At 49.0% G+C, this 12229-nt stretch overlaps 1 protein-coding gene across 1 annotated transcript in view; it reads left to right on the forward strand.

The window, feature by feature from the left end:
* Positions 1-11993, forward strand: part of ARID5A (AT-rich interaction domain 5A) — a 45456-nt gene extending 33463 nt beyond the window's left edge. The window contains exons 5-7 of the mRNA XM_066639435.1: positions 3353-3450; positions 4702-4864; positions 10322-11993. Coding sequence (XP_066495532.1) covers positions 3353-3450; positions 4702-4864; positions 10322-11818 — 1758 coding nt within the window. The 3' untranslated portion in view covers positions 11819-11993. The remainder of the gene's footprint in view (positions 1-3352; positions 3451-4701; positions 4865-10321) is intronic.
* Positions 11994-12229: the final 236 nt, after the last annotated feature.

Below are 12229 nucleotides of genomic sequence, written 5' to 3' on the forward strand. Positions count from 1 at the left end.
TTGACACCCTTGCGCTAGGCATTCATTGTGGGACACCAGGGTAATTTCTCTATTCATCTGATATTGCTACAACTCACCCTGGCCAGCCCTTCAGCCTTCTCCTGTCCTTGATGGGTTTGCTGGACTGAGGGGTTACTTTGTGCCACTGCAAGAAAAGTTCCCCTTGTAAGTTCCCTTTCTGCTTGGCTCTGCTAATGCGCTGCACATTTTGCCCTCTCCATCTGTTCATGACAGGAGGTGACGGACACCCAACACCTGAGTGGCGCACAGGGTGGGAGAGAGAGAGGCCCGCTGTGGTGGGCAAGAAGCTCCAGCTGGGAGTTTGGGGGTCTGCAATGTGACATTTTCAGCATGGTATTGAAACCATGGTGGCTTGCAAAAAAAGACCCCCTCCACTGACTTTCCTTTCCGGAGGTGGATTTGTTGTTCTGCCTCTGGCAGAAGGAAGTCCGCAGGAGGTTGTGGAACTTCCTGATGCAGCACAAAGAATTTGGGGTAGGCCAGGGGTCGGCAACCTGCGGCTCTAGAGCCGCATGTGGCTCTTTCAGCTGTCTGCTGCGGCTCCTCCAGGTGAAAGTGGCAAAGGCACCTGTGTTGGGAGGGCAGGCTGCTTCCCTCCACCCCCTGAGCTCACTGCCCTCCTCTCCCTTCACCCTCACCTGCCCTGCATTGGTTTCCCTTTTCAATTTTGCCAGCTCTGCAGGCTTAAGCTCCCTGTTTTTCCCTTCCCCAACTCTCCAGCAGGACGCCCTCCTCCTCAGCCATTTCGAGCCCTTGCAGCCCGCCTTTCCCTGAGCAGGTCCCCACTCAGTGCAAGGAGAGGCATTTCCTCCACAGCAGAGGAGACATCCTGTGTGTCTACTCAGTAGTAAGCCCCATTACAGTGGATGAAGCTTACTCCCAGGAAAGGGTGCCTGGGATGGCAGCCTTGGAGCCTGCTCCTATGCGTATCTACTCAGTTGTAAGCCCCATTACAGTGGATGATGCTTACTCCCAGGAAAGGGTGCCTGGGATAGCAGCCTTGGAGCCTGCTCAAGGCCAAGCGCAAGGACGGGTGAGTGGGAGCCCGCGCAGGTCTGTTTGAGAGTAAGCCCCGATGTCCCTGTGCTTCTCCCAGGAAGGTGTAGAGGGCTGTAGCCTCAGCCTCCTCCTGTGCAGGTCTACTCACAAGTAAGCCCCAGTGTAGTCAGTGGGGCTTCCTCCCAGGAAGGTGTGGAGGGCTGCAGCCTCAGCCCCCTCCTATGCAGGTCTACTTACAGGTAGTCAGTGAGGCTTCCTCCCAGGAAAGTGTGGAAAGGACTGCAACCTGAGAGCTCAAACCAACTTGTCTGCTCAGAAGTCCCATTGTAGCCAATGGGGCTTACTCCCAGGATAGTGTGGAGAGGGTTGCAGCCTGAGTGAGGGAGGGCAGGCAGGCAGGGCAGAAGCTGGCCTGTGGCTGCCCCCCCCCCAGCCTGAGTGAGGGCGGGCAGGCAGGCAGGGCAGAAGCTGGCCTGTGGCTGCCCCCCACTTCTTCTCTTCCCCACCTCTGGAGTCTGTGTCCTTTTTTCCTTCCAGCAGGGTGCCTCTGGAAGGTGAGGGGAGTTCTTTGGTATCCATGTAAGATAAGCAGATGTCATAACCACCACATGTATTGGAATCCTGGAAGATCTGGTGAGGAGGTAGATGTGGTGTCAGCAGTGGCCCCTTTAAGGGTAAGGCCTGGGCATCCAGCAGAGTATGCTGCACAGCTGCAGCCACTTGAAGGCAGTAGGGCCCTCAGGGATATAAGGGGCACCTGAGGAAGGGGATGTAGGTTGTAGAAGGAGTGCAGGTTGGAGACGAGACGAGACGAGACGAGACGAGACGAGACGAGACGAGACGAGACGAGACGTGACTGACTGACTGACTGACTGACTGACTGACTTGGCTTATTGACTTTGACTTAGATACTCTGACTGATTTGACTGACTTACTTTGGACCTTGGACTGTGACTTGGCTTATTGACTTTGGACTCTGCCCTGGATGCTCTGACTGACTTTGTAACTAATGGACTGCTGGAGACACTGGAGTTTGGTGTGTGGCTGCTGTGCCCAAGACCTGCTGAGGACCCAGGGTCTGCTGTAGTGGTGGGAGGCTGCTGGCAGGAGAGAGGACCTCTGCAGGTTGAACAGGCGAGCTACCCTGGAGGTGGGGTCCAGCAGGACTGCAGAGCAGAACCAGGGTCATTTATTGGGGGAAAGAAGGGGAGCTAATTTGCTTAAAGTGGGCATAATTCTCCAGGCAGAGAATGGCCTTGGAATCGGGCAAAACACCATAGTAGACCAGGCGTCTGAAAACACAGGAAAAGAATGCATGACAAAACTAACTAAAAGCTACAAGAGGGGGCTATATTATAAAAATGGGACCTATAAGAGCATAAAGGTAAAAAAAAAAAAAACTATATATGCAGTATTATCTTCATTTTAGATGTCAAAAGGGTTTTTTGTGGCTCCTGAGGTTTTTTTCCCTCTGGAAAACGGGTCCAAATGGCTCTTTGAGTGTTTAAGGTTGCCCACCCCTGGGGTAGGCTCATAGAGCAGCTGTAGCTCCTAGGAAGCGTCATATTTGAGCCTCAAGTCAGCAGAACTCAGACCAACACTGAAAATTGAAACTTGGAGACCTCTGCCTTCCGATGCAGTTTGCAGAAGGGGAAGAATCTCTTGCCTCTCCCCCCACCCCTGTATGTCAGCATCTGTTTGCACAATTTGAGTGTATGCTTCTAGGGTGTAACTAGAAGCCCCTGCACCCAGGGCCATGAAATCACAACATTGTGTGACATCACTTCTGGGTTTTCCCCAGAGAAGGAGGTGCTGGCAGCTTCACGCTCCCATCCCCTCTTCTGTGGAGACTGTCCTTTTGAAGAGGCACCCCCTTCAAAGGGGAGTCTCCACAAGAGACAGAACAGGGGCTCAAAGCAGCTGCAGCGAGCACCCCCTCCTCTGGGAGAACTGTAAGTGGTGCAAGGCAGTAACTTCTGGGTTCTCCCCAGAGGAGGAGGCACTGGTGGCTTTGTACTTCCCCTGGTACTTTGTACTGCCCAGGATCACCTGGGGCAGATCCCCCTCAGGCTCCACCCTAGTTATACCTCTGGTTCTACTTGTGTATTATGGTCAGACTACAAGTAACAAGGTAAGTGAGCTTCAAGGGGGAAGACCAGGAATAATCTGTCTGCATGCATGTTTTTCTGTTCCAAATCCTAGCCATAATGTAAATTGTGTATACTCTTCTTTTAGTGCCTCTTGGGACTGGGATGCAAGTGATTTAAGTGAGTAAATGCAATGCTTGGGTAAGGGTTGGCCTTGGGGACTCACCTACTCTTCTTTGTTGCAGGTCACAGGGAAGCGACTTTGGAAGAATGTCTACGACATGTTGGGGGGCAGCCCAGGAAGCACCAGCGCTGCCACTTGCACCCGCAGGCACTATGAGAGGTACTGGATTCCGCTTTCCCTGCAAGGAAGGGAGTGGCCCAAGAGGCTCTTTTTAAAAAAATATGGGCAAGAAATGGGTCCAGATGTTGCCTAGAGAGCATGATAGGGGTCAGCAACCTATAGCCAACAGACTGGATCCAACCCACCACCCAGAGTCATCCAGCCTGCAGCGTTCAGCTTGGGAGGCAGCCCAGTTTATCATGTGCCATATAGGGCATGCCAGAGTCCCCTGCCAGGCTCGCAGAGTTCCTGTGCCACAAGCCTAAGCAGGCGCACCTGTACAGTGCACCGCAAATTGGGCATGAGAGGCTTTGCCTCCTACGCCAAGCTCTATGCAGCCACTTATGGGTGCTCAGCAATGTTTAAGTTCAGCAATGACAGGATGACATCATCACCAAACATCCAATCCCTTTGCCTGAAAAGGTTGCCAACCCCGCTCTAAGATCTCTGCGCTCAGACTGCAGAATTCAGGACTGCAGAATGCATTTCTGCAGTTTCATCCATGATAAAGATTTGTGTGTTTAGTGGGAGTCCTGATAACAAATGGCCCTCGGTATCCGTGGTGGATCCGTTCCCAAATACGAATAATGGAATCTGAAGAGAGGGCCTCAAGGACCTCCCAGTCATGATTGGAAGCACCGGTCATGTCTGGGAGGTGTTCTGACAAAGACTCTCTGATTGCGTCTGGGAGGTACAATGAAGCCCACATGACTTGGGTCAGGATCCATGTTACATCAAATCTCCTGGTCCCAAAACTATGGATAACGAGAGTGGACACATTTATATATAGGAACATAAATGTTGAGGTGCATTTGGCTGGGATACATTTGTCCAGGATGCAGTGATCCTATCATGCAGACAAAGAGAAATTTTGACTGGGAGGGGCATGATTCTCCCCAGGTTCTTAGATGTCCAAACTAGACTGCAGATGGTGGTTTTTATCTGTGCCTGCCAGTAGCGTAGCTGCTTGCACGCTGTGGTGAGGCTCCCTGCAAAACCTAGCACTTTGCACCCCCTCTAGCGACGCCACTGGTGCCTGTGTGTTTACCAGAAGCAAAAGCTGTGTGTTGTGAGATTGAGGCTGCAATTCTATGCGCATTTTCCTGGGTGTAGGCTGCGCTGAACACAGAGGCTTAGGCATGTGCTGTAAGGCATCTGGGGGACACAACTGCAGAGCCCAGCATTGCTGGTCTTAGGCTTCTCCTCGTTGAAATGGTTGGTCATGGTCTGGATTTGGCATCTGCTTTTCAGGCTGGTCCTTCCATATGTGCGACACCTGAAGGGGGAAGACGACAAGCCCCTGCCCCCTGTCAAGCCCCGGAAGCAGTACAAGGTGTCCAAGGAGCCGAAAGGGGACAAAGGGAATGGAGGCGCAGAGAAGAAGAGAGTCAAGAAGGAGAAAGCCAGGGAGCAGGTGAGGCTGCCCTGGGCCAGTTTGGGGCAAGGGAGCTCAGCTGCACCAAATTCAAGGCAGGAGTGCTCATTGGACTGATTTGCCTCATCCCATGACCTGCTGCAGTGTCCTCTGCCCCTCTGCTGCCTCTGCAGAGGCTGCCCCTCTGGCATTTAATGCTTTTTTGGGTTCATGGTTTGCAATACCTAAAAGAAAACACTTGATACATCTCAAGGAGTGGACAGGGCAGGAGTGGTCCAGGGCAGCCTCTGCTGCTCAAATAACAAAGACCAGCGATTCCTTGCTTTTAACTGCCCTCTGGTGGGCTGAACAGGACTAACAACATTACATAAGAACAGCCCCACTGGATCAGGCCATAGGCCCATCTAGTCCATATTCCTGTATCTCACAGCGGCCCACCAAATGCCCCAGGGAGCACACCAGCTAACAAGAGACCTCATCCTGGTGCCCTCCCTTGCATCTGACATGAACATAAGAACAGCCCCACTGGATCAGGCCCATCTAGTCCAGCTTCCTGTATCTCACAGCGGCCCACCAAATGCCCCAGGGAGCACACTAGATAACAAGAGACCTGCATCCTGGTGCCCTCCCTTGCATCTGACATAGCCCATTTCTAAAATCAGGAGGTTGCACATACACATATGGCTTGTAACCCGTAATGGATTTTTACTCCAGAAATTTGTCCAATCCCCTTTTAAAGGCAACTAGGCCGGATACCATCACCACATCATGTGGCAAGGAGTTCCATAGACCAACCACACGCTGAGTAAAGAAATATTTTCTTTTGTCTGTCCTAACACTCCCAACACTCAATTTGAGTGGATGTCCCCAGGTTCTGGTGTTATGTGAGGTTGTAAAGAGCATCTCTCTATCCACTCTATCCTTCCCGTGCATAATTTTGTATGTCTCAGACATGTCCCCCCTCAAGCGCCTCTTTTCTAGACTGAAGAGGCCTAAATGACATAGCTTTTCCTCATAAGGAAGGTTCCTCAGTCCAGTAATCATCTCAGTCGCTCTCTTTTGCACCTTTTCCATTTTCACTATGTCCTTTTTGAGATGTGGTGACCAGCACTGGATACAATACTCCAGGTGTAGCCTTACCATCAATTTCTACCACGGCATTATAATATTAACTGTTTTGTTCTCAATACCTTTTCTAATGATCCCAGGCATAAAACTGACCTTCTTCACTGCCGCCGCGCATGGGGTCGACACTTTCATCAAGCTGTCAGAACCCATTAGCCCAGTGGTACTCAAACATTTCCGGCCAGTGGCTCCCTTGACCCCTGTGGCTGTTGGCCATGATTCCCCATCATGTTCCTGAGGGCTGGAAGTGACATCATTAAACAGGAAGTGGCCAGAAATATTAACTTTATTGAATATATTAAATATATTATTATATTTATTATGATATAATATTAAATATTAAATATATATTAACTATATTAATATTAATTATATTAATCATATCAATTAAATGCAGATCTTAAAAATATATTATTAATACACAGCAATATAATGCTTTATAAATGATCAGCTGCTGGTCACTGTTGGAGACAGGATGCTGGAGTAGGTAGATTTTGTCTGGTCCAGGAGGACTCATTTTTTTAAACTTTGTAAGCATACCAATAGAATTGTTTTATCAAATGAACTTTGTGAACAACCAGTCTGACCAACATTACACACACACCCCTGTGGACCCCAATCCCCAATGACTAGTTGGTCATTTCTCCCATTCTCCTTGGATAGGATATATTCCTAGTCCCTTTCTAGTCACTTATATTTCTATATATATATATATTCCCTTATATTTCTATATATTTCTTATATTTATATTTCTAGTCCCTTTATTAATTTAATGAAATTAAATTTTTCCAGCAGCTGGTGGGGAAAACAAAAATAGACCATGAAAATATATCAGAGCTGATAAGGGTTTGGTTAGGAAGCTGATTTGTCTCCTATGCTAGGAGCTGCACAGCTCAAGCCTATGCATGTCTACTCAGAAGTAAGTCCTATTAGAGTCAATGGGGCTTACTCCCAGGAAAGTGTGGATAGGATTGGGCTGGCAATCACTTCATCAATGGCTGATAAGTATTCCCTTCAAATAGCAAGATTCATCACTTTAAAAATACAGCCTTTCCTCTTCAGTGAAACAAGATTAATAAATCACTTTGAAAACAGTACCCTTTTTCTGCTCCTGGCCAAGTAAAGTGTGTGCTTGTCTCTCCCCTCCCCCTTTGCCAACTGCATGGAAGCAACTTTAAGAGTCCTGAATAAAATAGGAAGCGTTTTATTTGGGGAGGGGGGGGAAACTGGGAAGGTTTGGAGATCGAAAGGGGGGAGTGGAAGAGGGAGGGGGCTGAAAAGAGAGATTTCACTTTGATGAGAAGCGATCCCAGGCTGGGAACTAGGAACCAACCAGACAAGGATCAGCGAGGGTTAAGGACTGCAAGCCAAGCATGCTTGGAAGAGGCAGAGTGGCAGCAGCCACTCTTGCAGCTGAGCAACTCCCGTTTCTTCTGCTTTAAAAAAAGTGCAGACGACAGGCAGAAGACGGGCTCATATTCTGCCCAGGGGTGTGACTGTATCACTGCAAGAGGACATCCCGCGCCTCCCCTTTGAGTTCCTGGCGCCACCCTAAAGAGGTGCCGCTTCACAGTTTGAATAACACTGCATTAGCCTATATGTGAAATTTTGATTTTTTTGCCCCAATGTGCATGACTTTACACTTACTTACATTGAAAAGCATCTGCCATTTTGCTGCCCATTCTGCCAGTTTGGAGAGGTCCTTCTGGAGCTCCTCACAATCACTTCTGGTCTTCACCACTTGGAAACGTTTGGTGTCATCTGCAAACTTAGCCACCTCACTGCTCAATCCTGTCTCCGTCATTTATAAAGAGGTTGAAGAGCACCAGTCCCAGGACAGAACCTTGGAGCACACGCTTTTCAGCTCTCTCCATTGTGAAAATTGCACATTGACACCCACTCTCTGTTTCCTGGTCTTCAAGTTCTCAATCCATGAGATGACCTGCCCTCTAATTCCCTGACTGTGGAGTTTTCTCAGCAGCCTTTGGTGAGGGACTGTGTCGAACGCCTTCTGAAAGTCCAGATATATAATGTTCACAGGTTCTCCCGCATCCATATGCCTGTTGACCTTTTCAAATAATTCTAAAAGGTTTGTGAGGCAAGACTTACCCTTACAGAAGCCATGCTGATTCTCCCTCAGCAAGGCATGTTCATCTATGTGTTTTGAGATTCTATCTTTGATGAGGCATTCCACCATCTTACCTGGTATAGATGTTAGGCTGACCGGCCTATAGTTTTCTGGGGCCCCCCCTTCCTTTTTTAAAAATCGGTGTGACATTTGCTATCCTCCAATCCTCTGGCACCGTGGCCATTTTGAGGGACAAGTTGCATATTTTAGTCAAGAGATCAGCAACTTCATTCTTCAGTTCCGTAATAACTCTTGGGTGGATGCCATCAGGGCCTGGTGACTTATTGATCTTTAATTTATCAATGAGGTCTGAAACATCTTCTCTTTTAACCTCTATCTGATTTAATTCCTTGGTCAGAAGGTCTTCTGCCATGAAGACAGATGCAAAGAACTCATTTAATTTCTCTGCCATCTCTAAGTCTTCTTTATCTCCGCTTTCCCTCCCTGACCATCCACAGTGCCAACCGCTTCTCTGGCAGGTCTCCTGCTGCTAACATATTTGAAGAAGCTTTTATTATTCCCCTTAATGTTGCTGGCCATGTGTTCCTCATAGTCTCTCTTTGCCTCCCGTATCAACTTCTTACATTTCTTTTGCCACAGTTTATGTTCCTTTTTATTCTCCTCAATAGGGCAAGACTTCAGTTTACGGAAGGAAGCTTCCTTGCCCTTTACGGCCTCTCTAACTTGGCTCATTAGTCCTGGACTTAGTCGAGCCCTTCTTCCTGTGCAGTATACACTTCTGCTGGGCCTCTGTTACTGTTGTTTTAAGCAGCTTCCATGCACTCTGGAGAGATTGGACTCTTTTGAAAGGGAAGGCCCTTTCAACCTCCTTCTAATCAGTCTCCTCATTTGAGGGAAGTCCACTCGTTGGAAGTCAAGGGTTTTTGTGCAAGATTCTTCCCCCAAAGTGCATGTCGAAAAGGACCGCAGCATGGTCACTGTTCCTCAATGGCTCAGTAACATTGACATCTCTAACCAGGTCCTGAGTACTGCACATTATTAAATGTCACCTGGTAGGCTCCATCACTAACTGCTCTAAGGCACAGTTAACATGTCAAGAAATGTGGTCATCTTTTCATGACCAGAACACAAATTGACCCAGTTGATGTGAGGATGATTGAAGTCCCCCCATGATTACAACCCCCTTGTCACCTCCCTGATGATAATAATAATAATAATAATAATAAAACTTTATTTTTATCCCGCCCTTCTCCCTAACGGGACCTGATCTGTTTCCTCTTTTCAAGATCCCCTTCCGGTTTCTGGTCTGGAGGACGGCAGTACGCCCCCAGTATTACATCGCTCCTCAGGCCTGGTAATTTAACCCACAACGATTCTACAGTGGAGTCAGACCCACCTTCAATTTCTACTTTGCTGGATTCTACCCCTTCTTTAACATAAATGGTCACCCCACCTCTAACATGCCCCTCCCTGTCCCTCCTGTATAGTTTGTAGCCTGGGATTGCAGTATTCCACTGATTCTCCGCATTCTACCAGGTTTCCGTTATGCCCACTATATCAAAGTTTTCTCTAGTCACCAAACATTCACTTGATTTTTCTGCCCCATGCTTTTCAGTTATTCGGTTATTTTATTTTTCACATTTTTATACTGCTGTTCCTCCAAGGAGCCCCCCTCCAAGGAGCTCAGGATGGTTCCCCCCCTCCTTTTATCCTCACAACAACCATGGGAGGTAGGTGAGGCTGAAAGAAAGAGTGACTTGCCCAAGGTCTTCCAGGGTCATGGCTGAGCAGAGATTTGAACCTGGATCTGCCAGATCTAACTCCAACTCCTGAACCACAACACCATCTTGGATCTCTAGACCCTTTGGCCCTCCCTTCCACTTTGCAACTACAGTTGTTTTACCACTAGTGAAAATAGTAACAAAAATTCCAGAAGCAAAATCAACAGATCCAGGTTCAAATCCCCACTCAGCCAAGAAGCTCCCTGGCTTTGGCCAAGTATAAAAATGTGAAAAATAATTAAATAGTGGCTGGAGTAGAGCCTTGCCAATCGAGAGCTGAAGTTCCACTTTCTTATGCTGAAGAGCAGACAGCCATGTTGTTTTGCTTCTGGGCTGAAAAATGCCTGCTTCCACATCCATTTGGCATTCATTTTATTCAATGCATTCTAAACGTACTTAAAAGTACCTATAACCCACCAAGGTGGATAGCGTATGTCAAAGAATTAAAATTGACCAACACAGAAAGTTGCAGAATATTAAAATTCTTGTTTTTGGTTTCAGGCTTTGCCAGGGAAGCTGTGCCCTAATGGTGTCTCTGCCCCAAAGCCTATTAGTGGCATGGAGCAGACTAAGGGGCTCATTCCTCATCCGGACGGCCAGGAGATCCCTGAGAGCCAGCCACCCGACAGCTGCTGTGGCAACTGCAGGGCCCACAGTTGCTCAGAGGCCTACAAGCGGCTGTTCTCCAGCTTCTACTTCAAGGGCAACCATGGGATCATGTCCCCCTTGGCCAAGAAGAAGTTGTTGGCTCAAGTGAGCAAGGCTGAGTCTTTATACTGTTCCGAGAAGCACCTCAGCCACTGCCCAGAATTTAAAAAGGTCAGAAGCCAAGAAATCCCAGATGCCGCAGATCCTGAAGCTGGCTCAAAAAATCCATCAGCCAACCATCACCATAAAGAGGGGCAGGACTCTGTGATGGAGACGAACAGCTCCTGCTGCCTAACAGGTCCCACCCATGTTCCGAAAGCGAACGAAGGCGTATTGAAGGGATCTCCAAACCTCAAGGCCAAAGAGGGGCCTCAGAAAGCAGAAGATGGGGGCTCTGGAGGTCGCCCATCCCCTGAACCACCTGTCCTTACTGGCTACTTCCATGCCTATAGAAGTGACATCATGAAACCCATAAGTTGTCACCCTCTTCGAGGACCAGTGGAATATTATCCGGGATTCAAGGCCTTTTCAGAGGCCTCCACTGCCTACCAGTCATCTGGAAAAGACATGTTGTCTGGCACCGTCTCTCAGAAGAGGCAGGAGGATGCAGGGGACCACCCTGAGGATCTCAGCAGGAAGTCGGGTCAGCCACTGCCTGCCTGGAAGGGGGACAGCCAGCAACCCTCCGCCTTCCAGAGGAGCAGCCCAATGGGGAAGAGGGGCTCATCCCCATTCCCGAGCATCAAAGCCTCGTGGGTCCCTCCAGTGGTCAACTTGGCCAAAGTCAGCCCACAGGTCCTGAAGCCCGGGGTGCAGTCTGTGTCGCCGAGCCAGGCCGGCAACTGCGGCCCCCGGAAGCAGACCTCAGAAGCAGACTTCTTCGTGCACAGGAAGAAGCTGAAGGCCGTCTCCCCCTTCGTCAAGGAACTGGAGTGCAACAGTGGGCTGGACCACAGCGCTTCCCTGAGCGGCCAGCAGGGGGTCGCTAAGCCCAAGGCGGGTTTTCCAGCAACCCCTGGGCCTCAGGCTCAGGATATGTACAAAGGGACCATGTTGAGGCTTCCAGTGAACTTCAGCAGCCCAGGGGAGCATTTAAAGGGGCAGTCGCCCTCCTTGATCCCCTCCCTGTCCGTCAGCCCTTTTATCATCCCAGCTTTCCCAACCCCATTATTGACTGCGTCCGTTCAGCCCTCCGACCTCTGCCAGCCACTGCGTACGAGTCTGGTCCATTATCCCACGTCTTACGATAGCACGTTGCGCCAGAGACTGTACCCAGTTGCAACATGGCACAGCCAGCCCACGTACGCCTCTCCCCACGTCTCCGCTTTCCACCGGAACACCAAACTGTAACCACTTTGAATGGACCAGGAGGGACTCGTGGGCGGTTGGGTGAGGGACATATTAACTGGGGAGCCACAGCTGTGCTGCATTCTCCTGTTTTCTGACTGTCTTCTTGCCCTTTGATTTGGGAAAGTTGTGACTCCACTACCGTCAGGACCACGTGAAATATATATTTTTTTTTATTCTTGATCCTTGAACGATGTTTGTATCTGATATTGTATGCAAATGATTTGCGCTAAAAAAGTGCAGTAGGGAACAAAGCTCATATAAATGGAGATTTATATCTGCAATAAGGCTGGAGCCAATTCCGTTTCAGTTTGTCTGTACTTTATAGCAGCAGGGAGGGCAAAAGGGAGATCAGGATCTACTGGTAGGTTTCTGGGTTTTCTTGCAAGCTTTTCTTGCTCCCAGTAGCAAGTA

Source organism: Tiliqua scincoides, chromosome 11 (genome assembly GCF_035046505.1).
Source record: "Tiliqua scincoides isolate rTilSci1 chromosome 11, rTilSci1.hap2, whole genome shotgun sequence".
In the NCBI taxonomy this organism is placed as follows: domain Eukaryota; kingdom Metazoa; phylum Chordata; class Lepidosauria; order Squamata; family Scincidae; genus Tiliqua; species Tiliqua scincoides.